The sequence below is a fragment of the Taudactylus pleione genome, unplaced genomic scaffold (genome assembly GCF_031769625.1).
Source record: "Taudactylus pleione unplaced genomic scaffold, aTauple2 ptg000512l, whole genome shotgun sequence".
In the NCBI taxonomy this organism is placed as follows: domain Eukaryota; kingdom Metazoa; phylum Chordata; class Amphibia; order Anura; family Myobatrachidae; genus Taudactylus; species Taudactylus pleione.
The window spans coordinates 3,982,283-4,001,387 of record NW_028284914.1 but is presented as its reverse complement, the minus strand read 5'-3'; the positions used below and the strand labels follow the sequence as shown (position 1 = coordinate 4,001,387).

The following is a 19,105-nucleotide window of genomic DNA, read 5'->3' as shown; positions in this document are numbered from 1 at the left end:
CCTCCAGTTAAAAAAAGGTTTGAAAATCACTGATGTAGACAATGTAGATCTAATGATAGATATCATTCAGAGTTGCCTGCGTATGTGTGTGCCAAATTGACCCCCAGCGTCCCCCTGACCTGCCCCATCACCAGCAGCCCCACATGGCCTCCAATGTGCACCAATTGCCCCTTAGAGTCTCCATGACATGACCCCCAAGCAGCCTGCTGCCCCACATGAGCTCCTGTATGTGCCAATTGCCCCCAGGGTCTCCCGGACATGCACCCCCCACACGACTATCAGCACAAGCAGCTTCTTACCCGTGTGCGGTTATGTATCCAGCCAGCTATGTACTAAGCATCGCAGCCCGGCGTGCGCGCCACGCTGCAGGAACAGGACGAGCCTGGGAGCTGGGAGCAGTCACATGACAGGGTCTGATCACATGACCTGATCACATGATCTGCTGACTCCAGGTGACGTCAGGGGCACAGTTACGGATGAGGAAGATGGCGGCGGAATGAGAGGGACCTGACGGGACCGGACGGGACGGGACGGGACGGGACGGGGTTGCTGTGTGATCTCTGTGGCCGGAGCGATGGATAAGAAGAAGAAGCTCCTGGATGTGACGGCGGCCTCGGTGAGGGAGAGACACCGCCTGCTGCCATGGCTGAGGGGGGGAGGCTGGGGATAGCTAGCGGCTGTGGTACTACAAGTCCCAGGATGTGGCTGGCAGGAATGTGCTGGGGCTTGTGGTTCCACAAATCAGAAGGCCACAGGACAGGCTGCTTGTCTATAATCCATACTGTACCTCTCACAGTCACCTTTGCTGTTCCTCAGCCCTCTCTCTCTCTCTCTCTCTCAGGGTAACTTCATTCTCCATATGTGTCTGGCTCCTTGCAGTATAATAATAGCAGCCAGCCTGCAGGGATCAGTATGAAATAATAATAATAATAATCCCGGCGCTAGAAGACCGGCGGTTCTAATCCCGACAGGTAAGTATTTTCCTATTCACTAACCTAACCCCTCCCCCTCGTCTAACCCTAACCTCCCCCCTAAGTGCCTAACCCTCCCCTTCCCTGCAGCCTAAACCTAAGTCTCCCAGGGGGGTGCCTAAACCTAACCTCGCCCCTGAGGTGCCTAACCCCCCCCCCCCTTCCCCTAGTCTAACCCTCTTGTTGGGGTGCTTAACCCTGTCCCCCCTGGGAGCCCTAACTCAACACCACGCACCCCCCCTTCCCAGCTGTCCGCGCCCGGCTTACCTTCGATCGGGATGCTGGGGCGTCGGGCTCCCAGCGTAGGTAAAATGACAGGCATCGGGATTTCGACGCCTGTCATTAGACCCTTGCCAGGATTAGACAGTTGGCATTTGGACCGTCGGCATCACAACTTGAAATACCGCCGGACGCATGTGACTACCCAGACCCATCACAGAGTGATTGACAGGAAGTACCATTTGGGGGTGGTGGTCGGCTGAACACAGGCGTGCCGGAGCGTTTGAACGCCGTTGCAGGGGCGTGCATAAATGTACCTCTCACAATCGCCTTGTGAACAATATCTCTGCTAGATGGTGTGTGTATGTGTCTATATATATATATATATATATATATATATATATGTATATATATAATATACACGCACACGTTTAGGTTTACAGAAACCATTAATAAAAATCAGAGGATTAGATTTGCAGAAAATACAGAAAATCTCAATGAACTATTCTTCCTACCCGCAAAGGTACCAGACAAGGCAGCCGTCTTGGGTGCACTACATAGCTTACACTGTGCGGAATAGGCAGTACCTGGGTGACTTGACACGTTATGGGGGTGCTAAAGAATACTAAAGTTAGATACGTGATCCTACATTAGCGTTCCCGCTAGGCTGTTTTAGCTGGGCGTCGCGTCCTGCCCTATTTCTAAAGGGCAAAAAGCTCCCTGCCTTCCAGTGCGGCACCCCGCTGAAACAGCCTGCGGGTGCATTCCCACCCGTGGGTCGCAATGTCCCACGGGTGGGGAAAACTGAGATGTAGCGGTCACCGCCGGTGAATGGATGCCGGGCGCATTCGCCCAGCATCCATTTACACTGATAGCGATTGGGGGCAGCCCGGCATGTCCGTAAGTGCCGGGCACGCCCCCAAAGGTGACGAAAAGCGGACGCGTCTTAAAGACACACCCCCTTTTCCTTGGTGACGCCCCCTTTTCAGACACGCTCACGCCTTCAGTGCTCACAGATGTGCCCTTTCTCTAGGTCCAGTGCCAGACCTAAAGTGAACACATATCCATGCAATGTTCATCCTACACAAGACCATATCAGGTGAGGCAGCCATCTTGGGTGCACTACATGGAGAACAGTGTGTGAGATAAGCAATACAAGGAAGTAAGATATAGGTCCGTATTCAATTAGCCACGAAAAGTCGGAATCCGCAAAAAGTATCGCCGATTGTGCCTTTTCGCCAGGTGGAAACTTATCTCCGTATTCAATTGCAAACTTTTTTCGCGTATGCGAAAACGCAATGCAATGTAAGTTTCGCCTCTGACTAGGTGTCGGGGAAAAAAGTGCAAAATCACTTTTGGGGTGCAAAGGTGGGAAAACCACTCAGCACCCTTGGGGCAGCCCCCCAAAGGATAACTGCGTCAAAAAAACATTTACAAAAAGTGAGGAACAGCCCAAAAAAGCACTCTGAAAATGGGGGCGAAAAGTGCAAAGTGGAGGTACAAACTTTTAAACTAGCGAAATAGACTTTTGGGGGGTCTGCAAGTATGGGGGGGGAGTTTTGATTGCAGGTGTTTGCTTGAGGTGCGATTTTTAAAACTTTACTTTAGCGACTTTAAACCCTGCTTGCACCCATTTTCATGCACCCCAAATGTGACAGGAGTACTTATTTTATCCAAAAAAAATTGCTTAATACTATTCTTCACCACTTGTGCAAAGACGCTAATTAGAAGAAATTGACACACCTTAAGTACCCCAAATAGCTTTATTAGGGCTAATCGGGGGCATGTACATTGATCCCCAATGTTAGTGCATCTTTTAGAAGGTGTCAGGCTGATTTCCCCAAATCTGACAGTACTTTTCACCTGGTTTGCATTCACCGGGTTGTGTTTTCGCGTGCTTTGGAATTGAATAAGGCGAATAGCAGGGGTGCCCACGATAAGTTTCCGCAGCTAAAATACGCAATGTAGGCGAAAAGTCCGGCATGCGAAAAAGTATCGCGGGTGCAAAACTAATTGAATACGGGCCATAGAAAGGTAGAATGGAAAATGACTAACAAAGTCAATAAATTGTCCCACAGGTTTTTTTTATCCTGACCATGAAAGTACCATAGGTGGTAGCTCTCTGGGGGCGCACTGCGTAGGTTACAGTGGGTAGGATAAGCAATCTGTAGAAGTGTGATACACAGCGGGGAATCGCAGAAGAAAACATTTAAAAAATCAGAACACAGAAGGTGACGGTGGAGGGATGGTAGAGCAAGATGGCATGGAAGAGTGGGCAGTACATATGGAGATGGCATGGAGGGAGCTTGAGTAGAACTGACTGCTATACACACTAGTCTAGAGATAATGTAGCAAACTCTAATAGAATATAGTGTTCCCGCTAGGCTGTGGGAACGGCAGGGGGGAGCTGGCCGGGAGCCTTCGGCGCTCTCCCAAAAAGGGAGATTGGCTGCCCGGGAGGGGGTGTGTCATTAGGACACACCTCAAATTTGTCACGCTTACGGAGTTGCTGGGCATTCCCCCAAGCTCTCCCCTCACACACACGGCGTCTGTTCACCGCAACATTGCTGTTTTCTGAAGGCTGAGGGCATGCTGTTTAAGTGGGGTGCCACTATTAGGACAGGGCATATTTTGCCATTTTAAAATGGGGCAAGGAACAACGCCCCGCTAAAACAAGCTAGCAGGAACACTAGAATAGCTTTAGAATGTAATTTGCACTTTTTTTAACCTGACGGACATACCACCTAGTGTTATTCCTGATGGCAAATTGTCTGATTGCGTTTAGCTCGTAGATCTGAAAGCTGAACTTTTCCGCAAACAAGAAGAATTCAGTCATGATAAGCTCGCCAAAGCAGCCGGCGGCCTTTCCAAGCCCAGAACATCCACCAAGGTCAGTAAATAAATACGCATGGGAATTATAGCGCCCCCTATTGGTATAAAGTGTGATATTTAAGCTGAGTTCTTGGGTTTTGTTGCGTTTTACTTCAGAAACCTAATATCTGGATAAAGCAGAATGCTGGCGTCACCGCTCGGTCAGAGAGAGACGTGGTGGAGGCGACTGAAGAGGAGAACACATTGGAGAAATCCAGGTCTCATACTTTTTTGGAATATTTTTTTTTTTTTTGCTAACAGGTTACAGAATAATAAAATGACCTGCATAATGTCGGTGATGTCGGGTGAACCTTGTGTGGGAATGCAGCCGGTAGAGAGTCGGCACTTCCTTGTTTACGTTGATGTGTTTCCCTTGGCACTCAGTGGAAGCCATGGGCTGATGGAGATGTCTCATGGAAGCCATACCTGTGATGCTGTAGGACAGCGCTCGAGCACAGAGGCAGCTTTTGTGCTTGAGCCCTACCTGTAATCCTCATGGCAGCATTGCATAATCAATACTTTACTTTGTAGTAATTGGTGTCTATCACTAGATTGACGCTGCCAATGAGCTGACCTTTCTATGCCCTTGTGTGTGTGTATATATATATATGTATGTATATGTATGTATATGTGTATATATAGATATAGATATATATATATATATATTTATTATTATTATTATTATTATTATTATTATTATTTTTTTTTATTATTATTATTTATTTTTTATTTTTTTTCTCTTGATTTAAAGTTTTGAAAAATGTTAATATGGATTCTTTCAGGAAGAGGCTGGAGGAGAAGGCTCTCCTGTATGAGAAGATGACCAAAGGAGCTTTTCCTGGTAATGTTCTAACACCTACTCCCACGTTACTCCTGAGCCTGACCGCCTATCTTCCCCATATAAAGCACGCTGTCACGGGAAGATCATTGATCCCCATATAAATGCCCCTCACCTGTTTCCCTGCCCTCATTGCCTCTATAGCCAGGAATCCCCTCTAGATATACAAGAGCTTAGGCAGTCTGTGGAGGCCAGGATCAGTATAGGAGGACGACCGTGATGATGTCACCATTAACTTAGTCGATCTCACTATGCCGGCACCAGGTTCCCCACACGGCTGAAATGCTACTTACTGCATTTCACCTCTGCGGTTGTTATAACTTTATATATGCTGGTAAAGGCTATGTTTAAAGTTATAACGCATACACAGGTGATTGCAGTAAGTAGGATTTTAGCCATGGTGGGATCCCGGCGCCGACATAGTCACTGTCGTCTTCCTGACTGCATACGGTGGAGGCCTTCCCTTATATTGTTGGGAGCCCCCGATGTGTAGGAGTCACTGAGTAAGTGGTCACTTGCTGGAACAATCGTTACCGACTGATGCTAATGGAGGACAGAATGTATGGTAATGACGTGTCCCTGCCCTTATTAACCCTTTCTATGCTTTTCACCTGGGAAGCTTTTAGCTTCAGCCGGTTGGAACTTCCTGCCTCAGAGAACAGGGGGGATTGTGTACACCTTAGCTTGTGTTTTGCGGCCACCCTAAGTACATTGGTGTTAAACAAAAGCATTTTACTCTTTGTAAATGATCTGCAGTATGTACCACGTATATTAATATTGTAAAGCGTGAAGATTATTTAATTATAATGTCTCATTAATGCGCTTTGCTAAAATAATCAATTGCAGATAGCACAGATTTGCCATTCCGATAAGTTTACAGTTGTGTGTTTTGCACTGTAATGAATATTTTAATATCTGCATCTTGTTAAAGTGTTTGTGTTGCTTTAATGACTGGAGGTGGTTCAGCCCAAATATTGGGCAATGATCTGCAGGTGGAAATGAGGGGTGAAATTTTAACCCCTCATATCCACCTGCGGATCATTGTTAAAGGAAGCTCTTAGGGTTACTATAGCAATTGTGTATAAAGTATAGAAGGTAATCAATTAAATGTAACAATCATTTATTGTATGTTATGCAATATTAGCAGTCTAAAGAGCAAAAATACATAAAACAATTATAGACATTTATAGTAATACATATCAGCTAGTAAAATTAGGAATCTCTTTCATCCAATACTCACATTGGGACTTGTAGCACGCTTCCTCAGAAGGATCCTTCTGAGGAAACTGCTGGCCTGTAAGGCAGAGAAAAGCGTCAAGGCATCGGTACTGTGATTAAGTAATACGGCAGTACCCCGATAGAAACGAGTGGAGTGTCCGCGGCACTCCAACTACTCTTCTTTAAAGACTGCCGGAAGACGTCCCAGCTATCTGTGGACACTAATAGCGCATAGCGCTGTGTACTTAGGGCCTGATTCAGACTCGCTCGCTCGCACTATACGCTCGCAAGCGGGTCGATGGTGGCCCAGTGTGCATGCGCACGACGGAGCCGTCTCCGTCATGTGCGAGACCCGGATAGCGACGGGCAATCCGTCGCTCCAGGTCTCGTACTCAACATCGACAGCACGCCCCCTTTGGTGGGCGGGCTGGGGGTGTGGCTGCCCAGACGGAGGCGTTCCGGCCCCACTGACATCACAAGTGATGTCAGTGGGAGTGCTTTCGGCTCTGTTAGAGCCGAAAGCACTCTGGGGCTTGCGGCAACGAGACCCTACCACAAGACCCTTCCATCTTCTTGGCCGCTTGCTATTGCTGTGGGTGGTCACCCACAGCTATGCGAGGGACTTGGAGGCCTCTCTGAAAACCAATAAGGACGGCCCTGATTCAGAGCGAGCGCTCTGTCAGAACGTCCGGCTCTGAATCAGGCCCTTAGTGCATAGCGTTTCTTAGGCACCTGCAGATCATTATATATATTTTCTATCAATTCACCATAGTGCATAAATGTTTAACCTCTTTAGTGCTAAGAATGAATGTGACTCCTATTTAGCACTGCAGAGGTTCCAAAGGAGGAGGGAGGGGGGCAGTTTACCAAGAAGTCCCACCCTTTATAGTTGCTGTCGCTGAGACCCGGAAGTGGGCAGGACTTGATTACGTCCGTATACTGGGTATGGGTTTACATCATTAAGCCACGCCCCTTCCAGGCCACACACGGCAGACCTTTTTAAAAACCTGAAAATGAGGCAGAGAACATTAACCGTGATCACCAGACACTATCACCCTGCACTGCAGAATTCTTAGCGGATTCGGGTGGGCACTTAACGTTCACCTCTACCCCATACTGGTACTCTTACAACCTAAGGCATCCTTGTTTGAAAGAGGGTTCGCCTCAGTTGGTCAGGCAAACAAAACAAAAATAACACTATACTACACTATACTAGGAAATCCAGAGATGGGGGTTCTAATGCCCAGAGCTTCCACATTCCGGCATCAATAACCACAGAGGGCCCCCTTGTCATTTCTACACATTTTTATGCTTTTCATTCAAACATATAACAAAAAAAAAAAGTTGCATTATCATTTTCAATTGCTGATTTTATTTTGGAAATTCATCTTTTTGCTGTTTTGGAAAGGTGGAATTATACTGAAGCAGGAACCACAAAGTATTTCTTGCTGGCGGTCAGGGAAAAAATAAAACCCACTCATTTGGCTATTTGTGCACTTCATTGAAATTTCAATAACAAATCAATTAATTGTTTGGCCATTGTGAGTAAATGACCGTGTTGTGTGAGGAGAAATAAGCAAACTACTGATCTTTTCTGCAAAGTCTTCTATTAAAAAGAAACTAGGTATCATTTTGTGTGATTTATTGTATAAACACTTACTAGTTGTAAAGCACGCCCAGTACTCCACACTGTAAGTTCACCTGGTACTCGGATGCCGCCAGGATTTGAATATAATACAAGGAGATACTGTGGAGTCTGGGTATGCACGAGGGAAATGGCTGAGGTGGAAACGTAAACAGCCTTATATTAGACACACGGGCCAATCTGATTATCCCAGCAGGGACAGACCCCCTGAGCAAAAAATCACTCACGCTATGAGGCCGGCAGCCCGGTCTTCCAGTGACGTCCGGGGCCCGGCATGCAGCGCTGCGAGTGATGCCGCGTTCCGGCACCTCGGTCTCCTAGTGGCGGCCGGAAGCATGTTGCGAGCAGAGTGGTTGCTCACAACGCTGATATAGATGTTGTGCCAAAATACGCGGAGCAGCAAAAACTTTAAAGTTCACAACATGCTTGCACGGATCAGTGAGGTCCCTGGTAATCTGTAAATGGAAGACTTGCACATTATATATTATGGGTTCCTCTTCCATTTCTTAGGCCCAGCATAGAGAATAAATAAGGTATATTAGCCCGTATGTAAATAAGCCTCCCAGTATCACAGAGCTGCTGCCTCTTCTAACGTGGCATTGCTTCAGCTCATTATTGGGAAGTTGTGGTTCTCTGTGCAGACCCAGCTGGTCCTTCTATGCATAAGACGAGAGGCTCTCATCTGGCGCACTTCACACACGCTCCTTTCAAGTTCCTCTTGTGCTGTTTTTGAAGCGCTGCATGAAAGCTCTGGTTCCCGGGCCCATTAGTATTTCTCTCACTGAAGTGGGGAATGTAGCGCTCAAACATTTCTCTTTCCTGCTGCTGATCTAATTCCGTCTTCTGACAGACGAGGAGACTGAAGAGCTGTACCTGGTCGATTTTGCACAAAAGATCATAGACAAGAGGAAGGAGGTTCAGACCCTGCAACAGATGGAAGCGCAGAAAGCGGAGATTGAGGAGGAAGACCGGGCTCGTGCCTTGCCCATTCCAGCCCCACAGGACCCCAGTGAAGAATGGTTAGTCACCTTGGATGCATCCCTTTTTTTTTCTGTGTATATATGAATCGATCTGGACAATCAGGGTTGATGAAATCAGTGGGTAATATAAAAAAAAATTGAGCTTTATATAATGGAATATGTAATGTATCTAGAACCTGCTCATTTTTGTTTTGATAGTTTTGTCATATGCTTGTTTGTAGGTTTGCCTAGCCCTGTTGATGATATAATGATTAGGCCCGTATTCAAATACATGTGAAAAGTCGGAAAAGTTTTGCCTATCCGACTTTCCACCTACATCGCGTGTTTTTGTCGAAATCCGTTTTCGTGCGCGCCCACGCTTTTCGCCCTGTTCAATTTCAAAGGACGCGGAGACTGTACCCAGCGAAACTCAAACAGGCGGAAAGTGCTGTCAAAAACGGGGAAACCAGGCTGACACCCCCAAAAGATACACTAACATTGGGGATCAATATTGATACCCCCGAATAGCCCTACTGAAGATATTTGGGGTACTTAAGTTGTGACAATAGCTTCTAATTAGGGTCTTTACACAAGTGGTGAAGAATAGCATTAAAAAGTATTTGTTGGTGAAAATAAGTAGTTCTGTCAAATTCGGGGTGCATGACAATGGGTGCAAGCATGGTTTAAAGTCTCTAAAGTGAAGTTTTAAACCACGTGAGAAACGCACATGCTGCAAGCACCTGCAATCCCAAAAACTCCCGTCCCGTACTTGGGGACCACCCAGAAGTCTCTTTCTCTACTTATATTTGTACCCCAACTTTTTTACATTTTCCGCCCCCATTTTCAAAGTCAGATTTTGGGCTGTCCCTCAATGTTTTTTTGGGATTTTTTTGACGCAGTTATCCTTTGGGGGCTGTCCCAAGGCTGCAGAGTGGTTTTCCGAAGTTTGCACCCCAAAACCCCAATTCTACACTTTTTTCCACCTGCTATTCCTAGGCGTACGGGAAAAGTCTTTGGAATTGAATAGAGAGAGAAGTTTCCGCCTGGCGAAATGACGTCACCCGCGATACTTTTCCGGCGATTCGGACTAATTGAATACGGCCCTCAATTGGCTAAGACTTGGCCTATCCCTGTTAATGTTTTTTGGTGCTCTGATTGGCTACAGCTTGACCTAGTCCAGTCAATGTTTTAATGTTCTGATTGGCTACGTCTTGGTCTAGCTTCAGTGTACTAATGCTGTGATTGGCTATGACTTGACCTAGCTCAGTAAGTGTTCTAATGCTCTGATTGGCTGTGACCTGGCCTAGCCCTGTGAATGCTCGTCAGATGCTGGGAGCAGATGAGGATCAGTTATACTTACGCTGTCTGGTGGAATCGGATGTGAAGATTTTACACGTTTTAATGTTTGATGTTCTTTGCAGGGTGGATTATGTAGATTCCCTGGGTCGGTCAAGACGTTGCATGAAGAAGGATCTACCTGATCTCTTGAAAATGGACAAAGATCTGCAAGGAAAAAGGTTAGTCTTATGGGGTAAGGGAAGGGGGGAGGGAGGTTCCAAATAATTACTGCGCCAACCCTCAAGGACATTATTTTGTCTTTTGCATTATGTAGTCTATTGAAGCGATTTTTTTTTTTTTGGATTTTTTGTTTTATAAGACACATGAGATTCTCCTTTGGTAGCATATGCTGATATAGAAGATGAATATACTTTCTTGTTTGTTCAGCTGTATGGGCACAGACATACTGGTGGGGTTAAACCTTAGGATGCAAGGATCCCTCCTATACGTAACACCCTCCTACCAGGCGAGTCCCAGTACAATGTGTCCGTGGCATGGGAGAGTCAGTGGCTGGGCTCTTCCTGGTCAAGTAGGTCTTATTTTATTGTTCTTAATTGTCTTCTAGACTTGTTTTGAGTCACCTGTAATGGGACATGGGAGACACTGTGGTCTTATCCTCCACTCTCTGTGGTGTCTTCTCCTTGAACTGCCTCCTTAAGTCGGGTACTCACGGCACGCTATGCTCCATGAGCGATATCGTTCAGTGTTGTCCCCTCACCTGCCGAACTCATGCACAGTGACATCACTGGCTGCATCCCCAAACTTGCAGGATCTGCCGATATTGTCAGATTGGCCTGCAAGTACAGCCAATGAAAGATATCGTTAACAATCCGCGGGAGTGCGCATCGTTAACGATGTCTTGCAAACACACGGAACGATATTAAACGGTATGAACGATAATGATATCGTTCAGCCATATCCTTCACAATATCGTTCCGTGTGTATGCAGCTTTAGGGAGAAAGATGAAGCAGATCGCTGCTTGGTGAGCGAGACGATGGGCCCACAGGCTGCATTTTACAAGGCCATGCCCCTGTTATGCATAGACTGCAGTCACTGCCTGTCTATCCTGTGTGTTCCAGGTTTACCCCATGCAGCAAGCTGAACCCATTGCCCACATCTGCCGCACAGAGCCAGTACATAATAATGCTAGCACCTAGAGACAGAAGCTGCTAATTCCCAGTCTGGAGTTATGTGCTGGGGCTGAGCTTCTGTCTCCATGCTGGTCTGCGCCACATTGTGGCTCCTCTAATCATAGCTGTGTGCAGTGTGTGGTTCCATCTCACTCTCTCTCCCTTCCCGTCATGCCAGAGAAGCAGGACCTGCCCTGTCTGCACTGCCCAACACAGCTCCAGCATCGGGAAAGCTTCAATCTCTGTCCCTTTCCTTATCCGGGCCATAGAGAACCGACCTGGGGAATGGGGCGTGGCCTAATCGTGAGAGGCGTGGCCACTTCCCCTTTAGAAAAATCTACTTGCAGCGTCGGGGGAGGGGCACGCTGTGAGCCCCTCAGCCCAGCGCTATCAGTGTGATCTCTTCCCCCACTGGCAAAGAAGACTGTGAGTAGTCTCCCACTGTAGCCCTAGCACACAGCAGCGTGTGCTGGGCTGCTGACAAGTAAGGGGGGAGGGTGGGGCGGCATTGGACCCGGGCCCCCATTGTGCCCCTCCAGCAAGCCCCGTCCAGGGTAGGGTTGTATAAAATTGGATTTTTAAAAATAAAAAATCAACAACTGATTTATATCAGATTTTTTGGATTTAAATAGGATTTTTTTATAAAAGAAAAAAAAAATGTAAGTAAACTTTTTTTTTTTTACATTTTTAAACGTTTATTTAAAAATAAAATGTAGTAAAAAATCCTATTTAAATCAAATCCATTTTTATGTAAAAAATTAAATAAATAAATTTTATGCAACCCTGGGACTCCAGGGTAATTAGTACCCGCCTCCCCCCCCCCACCTTCTCGGCACCCCTGTTCCCTATCTGTACTATTTGTCTTGGAATCCTTTGGTTTCTGTAAGCTCAGACCCACACTACTTACACATCAGAGAGTATTGCAGCATCCGGCCATTCTTGAAGTTCCTGATAGTGACAGGACATCGGCACTGTCATTATTACATGGGGGCACTTTTGTATGTCCGGAGTTTTATTTCACAATGAAAAATACAGGATGAGTCCCGATCTCCGCCAGCTCAGAGCTGGTCCGGAAATAGCGTTTTTCTGTGGAGTGGAAATGATACCGCAACGCTCCGCCCCTTATAGATGCTATAATTTCACCCTCTCCACATCGTTATCTAGTTTCGGTACTCTCTCGCTCTGCAAAACTTACATCCTGGTGTTGGGTCTGCTCTGCCATACGCTGCCCAGCTTCTTCTTCCATTGGCAGCTGCTGATTACTGTCCATCCGCCAAAGATACTTAGGATGCAGAATGCTACAGCTGCTTGTCCTTAGCTGTCAGTGTGGCTCTACGGCATTTTCTCCTTTGCACAGAGCAAAGTTTCATGACTAAATCTGCAGTATAGCTCCCGAGGTTTTTACACTGTGTTGATACAGCGACAAAGAAAGCCATTGTGTGACCGGAAATACCGCGTGTACCCCCCCCAGACCAGCCGCCCAGGGGAAGACCCTGCTGTCTGACGACATGAGACGGGAGATGCAGAGGGAACAGTGGGAGCAGGAGGAGGAAGAGGCCATGAAGAGACCAGTGGGACCTCTGCATTATGAAGACATTCGGAATAACGGTACGCTGCTCTTTTATGTTGTGTCAGACTTTACTTAGCAATACCGTGGTTTATCCAATGTCACCACTGTCCTGACCGGGAGCTTTCTCTTCTAGTCACGTTGTTCTTCGTTATTCCTCCTTTCTTATTTGTACCATTAATTATCAACAGAAATGTCTTTTCAAAAGGATTTAATTAAACGATTTATATATTTTGAAATAAAGAACATTTGTGTCCAATAGCGTAACAAGTAGTAATAAATGACCCTTCCCTCCTATCTTTGCTATTGTAGCCTTTTCCACAGGCATATAGACTTCAATCAAAAAGAAATAGCGTAATACAGTTTGCGTAAGAGTTCATAGTGTTCTTGAATTTTTGGAAAAGGTGAAATCGCCATAATACCGCCTTTTTATAATAGTCCTCTCGTTTGGGGGCAGAGGTGTAGCTCTTTTATTGTTGTATATAGGCAGCTCTATATGTACATTAGTCTTCAATCTAGCACCCTGCACCTGTCACAACCCGTGCAGTTCCTCTTTCCTGCCTGGGTTGTAGCTCTGGTGCTTCTAGCACACACACAGCTGAATCTCAGCCGTTTGTTGCATCAGCTGAGTGTGCTAGAAGCACCAGAGGGGAGAGCGACACCCCAGGCAGTAAGGAGGAACTGCATGGATTGGGACTGGGGCAGGGTGCTAGAATGAAGACTATACACCAGGAGATACCATAGTTCTTTAATGTACAAATATATTCTATTTATCTTGGAACTAATGACTGTTTTGACTTTTACAGTCATTTAGTCCTATTTAGCTAATCCAGCCATTCAATAAGTGCATACTATCTAAAACAGACTTTATGACACTAACTACACATAACAGGTCATTTATTGAGGCTGCTCTGTGAATCTCTTCTCTCTGTCTGACTTTAGAGTTATTCCACCGTCTTCTATGGAGAAATTGTCTTGGAACGCAATGTTTTGGAGAGATGACTGAGGGCTTCATTCAGAGCCGCTCGTTCGTTCCGTTCGACGGTCGCACATCTGCGCATGCGTACGGATTGTAATACGCATGCGCGAACCAGTCAGTGCGGCCGAAAATCGTGTGCTCGCTAACTAGCGAATGCCTGCTATTTTGAGTGACAGGAGGAGGCGTATGTGGGTGGTAACAGGGGAAGGTGCTTGAAAACGGGGAATGGTGATCAGAACGCAGGCGTGCCTAATGGTCAAAACGGGCGTTTTGTGGGTGTGCATAATTAATAAAGCAGCGTCATCGACCACGTCACTTGGTTGTTTTATAGTCAGAACTGCTCGCATGATTGCGGTAGGAAAAACCAACCACAAGCACTGTGAGCAGTTCATTCGCCTTTCGATGTACTCGATTAATCTAATAAATAGCGGACATGACGTATGATGCGAGCGGCCAGGGGGCGTTTTTTTCAAAATAGCGAGCGCATGTTTTGTTCGTTCGTTCAGACATAGAGGCGTGAACAGACCGCAAAGAGCGAACAGTTAATTTAAATAGCCACCCCCTTTTTCTGAACGAGCGAGCGCAAATAGCGTCCGGCTCTGAATCATACCCTGAAATCCTGGCCTGTAGATTTATCCATTTACTCCCTGTTCCCATTCACAGTCTATTTCACATTCTCCCTGTGATGGCCACGTGTGTGTGTGTGTGTGTGTGTGTGTGTGTGTGTGTGTGTGTGTGTGTGTGTGTGTGTGTGTGTGTGTGTGTGTGTGTGTGTGTGTGTGTGTGTGATATATGTATAATTTATCTAAGCCTATTCTTTATTATGTGAATTACAGAGGCCAGGCAGCTGGGTGTTGGTTATTTCGCTTTTGCAAAGGATGAAGAAATGCGCCGGAAGCAGAGGGACACCCTGGACATGCTACGTGACCAGGTACGGAGGCCGCGGTGAATTGCTGTCATGACCGGTTGCCAAGCAGAAGGCGTTTATAAGGAAAACATGAGGTTTTAGTGGAGCAACCTTTTTATACCGAGAACTTTTTGGACCTTTTACAAATCACTTAATATAGAATAGATACATTAGCGATACATATATATTTTTCTTTCTTTCCAGACTGAAGACCAAAGACTGAAACGTGAACGCTTAAAGGCAAAGCGTAAGGCCACCCTGGACGCGCGACTCGCCAAACTGCGGCAGCGGAAGATGAAGCAGATGAAAGGGGAGGGAGCAGAATTAGAGACGGGTCAGGGTGAGTAGTAAATGCTTTTCTATAGATGTAGGTATTGGTGATCTTAACATAGGAGACTATAATAAGCTTCTTTAAAGCCGTATGGGGCGTATTTATCAAGAATGCGCATGTCATCTATTCACAGTGAGGGGAGAGCTCGGGGGCAGCCCATCATGTCCGTAAATGCTGGGCAAGCATCCAAGAGTGACTAAAATGGGGTGTGTCTTTTATCGTGGTCACATCTCCTTTTCAGACGTGCGTGCAGACTGTGACCTTTTTACGGTCCAGCGTCCTGCCCAGCGCTGAACCTAGAATTAATACTAATGCCCCAACTAAGAAGCTGCTGTAGGGGTAAAGGCCTAAATGTATAGTGATGGCTTACGCTACCACTTAATTTGAAAGCAAATATCTGATTGGATGATGTATTTTGCCGTCTTCCTGTACTGTTTTAAAATATAGGGCCGCGAATTGCAGAAAGCAGATAATTGGTCACCCATTTTTTATAACATCCATGAGTACGGACCGTCCATGTACTGATATGTGAGGAGAAGGACAATAGTCCTAATAATGTAATTGTCCATATAAGAGATTAAAGTAGAACTGAAACACTACATTTAAAGTAAAACAATAATCCCATAATTTACAGCTTCCTGGGCGCTTTATCTGTCTGCGACTAGGAATGTTCACAGAAATGGCATCGTGCACAGAGCAACAAACACCTTTCCTTCCATAGACCTTTCTGTTGTATTGGGGGAAGCGTAACCCTGCGCTCCAATCATTCGTTTAGTTCTGCTAAAATCTTCCACAAGAAACTGTGATTATCTGTAGATTGTGTGTAAAATCCATCTGCCTGTATACGCCATTTATATCCTCTGCTGTAGGTGAGGAGGAGGAACTGCTGGTGCCTGAGCCAGAAAGGCCCGCTGAGCCTGAGAAGAAAGTGGAGGTGGTTGTTCAGGAGCGGAGAGACACCAAACCCGGAGCTCCACACGTCCGAGAGTGGGACAGAGGCAAAGGTAGGGAGCACTGTGCTTTTATATAGGGTCCCTTCACTGCAGGGCGCTGTACATGAGGCAGCCGGTCACTGTGTGTTGTGGTGTCCTCGGCTCCTCTACTCCTCGGCTTATGCACCCCCTGATGTACTGAGGCTGGATGTCCCATCAAATTCAACATTTTCTAAATTTCGCTTGTGTTGAAAATTTATGGTCATAGTTCAAATCAATTTGTTTGAATCGGCTTCACCTCAGAAAGAGGCAGGGCCGGATTTCGGCTCGTGGGGGCCCCAAGGCAACCAAGTTGTGAAGGGCCACACGGAGCCTACCTAAATAATGATGAGTGCGCTGACTGTGTCTTATTCTGGGGGGGCTAGAATCGCCCCTAAGTGGTGGTTAGTTTGTGCTGTACTTTACCACATTTATAACTTTATTAAGGGAAAAAGAACTCTTAGAAATGATTTATCTTCCACTGTAAAGCTATTGGGTATATTTGCAGCTGCTTCCGAATGAGCCACTTTCTGGACGTTCCTGATCTCTTGCTAGAACACACCTTTTAGATGCACGTCCTGAGCCTATTAAATTACAGCTATAAACTTTTTTTATTTACATGCAAAATGCATGAAATGAAAATGTGGTTCCAGACTGTCCCACTGCATCTTTATTAAAAGTAAATTGTTGATGCTTTTCTTGCACTTGTGTTACCTAGGAGACCATCAGCCACTGCCTTGTACAGCACTGCATGAATATTTCATTTATTTCAGATATTTAGATCTGTCACTCCGACATACTGTTTATTGCCATGATAATTGTTTTTTAACCCATTGGTTGCAGAGGACAAGTGGGGCTCGTCCTTGGCATGTAAATGTAAGCAGCTGGGGACAAAGATCATTGCATCCTCGTTTGAAAAAGCAAAAGTCTGGTGATCACTATGGTTGACATTCATAGACAGACAAGACGTCGACATTCTGGCATCGACACGAATGTTGATAATGTTGCTAGCCCCTAAATTTCATTGACTTCTCTATGAAAATAATGCAGAATTCAAGAATAAGTCCTAGGCCAACAAGCGAAACCGTGTATTATACTGTGGCCTGCATAACTTGCAAAGGAAGTTATATATAATATATGTCTTTATTCAATTATTATTCAGACTGTTTAATTATGATGTCTCATGAGTGTTCTTGGGACCTTGCTACGCTGGAGACGGCACCATGGTCTCGCCAGCCTATTGGCTCGCCATTAAACACTGACGGACAGCGACACTGGTAAGCGGACGCTGGTGGACTTGAGCAGAGAAATGGCTGTTGCGTCTTTCCCACGGCCTTCCAGACCTCTCTATGCGCAGTACGTCCGCCATTGATAAGTAGCTCCTAGACCGTGGACATAGCTGTCTGTTTTTTCCAATTTGGGAATTTTGAGTGCATGCTGTGGATAGGACCAGCTCACCTGTACTTGCCTGAAGAGCTACTTTATAACCTGTACTAAGCATTTGTGTTCGTTAATGTGCATCTCTACTTCCATTCGTTACCAAGAAGAGACGTTTCTGAAAACTGGTGCGAAGAAAACTCTGTGCCGTTGCCTGTAGTAACCATATAATTTTATTTTGTAAACTGCTCTAGAAAAATAAATAACAATCTGGTTGCTATGGGTAACACTAAATATTTTTTTCCTTTTCGAGCCTCTTTTCATAAGCGACCCCAAGTATACGTTGAGTCCACCCATGTCAGATGGAACCTATGTATTTATAATAACTAGGCCAATAGCGCTCCTGGCGGTAAGTAAGCGCATCGGGATGAGTGGGGTTGGTACCTGTTCTGACACCTTCTGCTTAAAAGTCCGAAGGCTCATGAAGCCCAGCTCTCGCTGTCTGTATTCAGACTGAAATTCAAGATGAAGCGAGCGTTTATTTTCCGGCGACCACAGGAGGTTTCTGCCCTCCCCGAGTCCGGCTTAGGACATCTGCTTTACGGTCTGACAGTACATCATCCCTACTCTCGTCCTGTGTTATCTTATTAATCCCGATCTGCTCTTTTATCCCAGAATTCACGTTCGGACGTTGGTCAAAAATCTGCGATGACCTAAGAGATGAACGGGAACCGGAGTTTGCACCGCCGTCCTTCTACGCTTCAGAGCAAAGGAAGTCCAGCAGCTATCAGAAGAGACGGTGGAACCAAGCAGGACCCTCCGGTGAGACAGCAAGCTCTGGTCACGGACACCACCCATACACCCCGGAGGATCCGGGACCCAACAGAAGCGAAAACGTGGATACGAAGAGCTTGGATGAGATGTTATCGTACTACAGGCAGACGACCTGATCCCATAGCAAAGTGCTGACCTGGGGAAGGGACTGCACTCAGCACTGTTATACTCACTACCACTGTATCAGGGACTGGAACTCACTGCCACTGTATCAGGGACTGGAGAATGCAAAGTATTATTTGTTTAAACTTTGTTCTGATTTCTATTGTATTTAGTGTAATATAAAAACGACTTTTACTGTAGTGATATGACATGTTGTAAATTTTTATGCATTGTTATGTTTGTACACTATCTACATTACTTGGGAGCCTGAAGAAACAACATGACTGGTGTTACATAGTTATGAGTACACTGTAATTATGTAATTTATCATTTGAGCAGCAGATGGCAGCAAAGTATTAGAAATGAAAGCCATAAAAATCCCCTTCAGTGGAAGCCTGGGTGCGAGTGCATCTTTACGGGGCTGTTTAATAGTAACACTGAATTCATTATTTCAAGTTACTATTAAACAGCCCCATGTGCATTTTAATATCACAATTTTAGATTTTGTGATAAAAAGTGTGTTCACCCTTTATCAGATCAGCCCAAGTAGCTGATGGTATCCTCCTGGCCTATTAACCTGTAGTCACAACCTCACCTATCTCATCCACATGCTGCTTACAGAGGACCTACGTGATTTTATTTATTCATGCTGATTATTTTGTAATCTTTGTCAAGAATCTGCTCTCCATCGGCGTTTGATTTGCCTTTTACGTCACGCACCCAAAGCTGGACCCAATAGATATTTAAGGCTGTCAGTATACTCTGTGCTCTCTCCGTGCCAGCCTTCCTATGCACCCCAGAGCTCACCTATAAGAGTCATCCGGCTGGGAGGATGGCAAAGTGCGTA

At 45.8% G+C, this 19,105-nt stretch overlaps 1 protein-coding gene across 3 annotated transcripts; it reads left to right on the top strand.

Annotated features, from left to right (window-relative positions):
• Positions 1–528: 528 nt before the first annotated feature.
• Positions 529–18,458, top strand: CCDC174 (coiled-coil domain containing 174). Of its 3 annotated transcripts, none has more exons than XM_088450254.1 (11): positions 529–616; positions 3,976–4,080; positions 4,179–4,279; positions 4,844–4,902; positions 8,613–8,781; positions 10,143–10,238; positions 12,662–12,798; positions 14,573–14,667; positions 14,848–14,983; positions 15,844–15,978; positions 17,998–18,458. In XM_088450254.1, the coding sequence occupies exons 1-11, from the start codon at positions 575–577 to the stop codon at positions 18,270–18,272; spliced, it is 1,350 nt and encodes a 449-aa protein (XP_088306380.1). In that variant the 5' UTR covers positions 529–574; the 3' UTR covers positions 18,273–18,458. The 3 variants fall into 3 exon arrangements, with proteins under 3 accessions (XP_088306380.1, XP_088306379.1, XP_088306381.1); XM_088450253.1 differs by having other exon boundaries at positions 12,611–12,798; XM_088450255.1 differs by lacking the exon at positions 17,998–18,458 and adding an exon at positions 16,789–17,991 and having other exon boundaries at positions 12,611–12,798.
• The last annotated feature ends 647 nt before the right edge of the window (positions 18,459–19,105 follow it).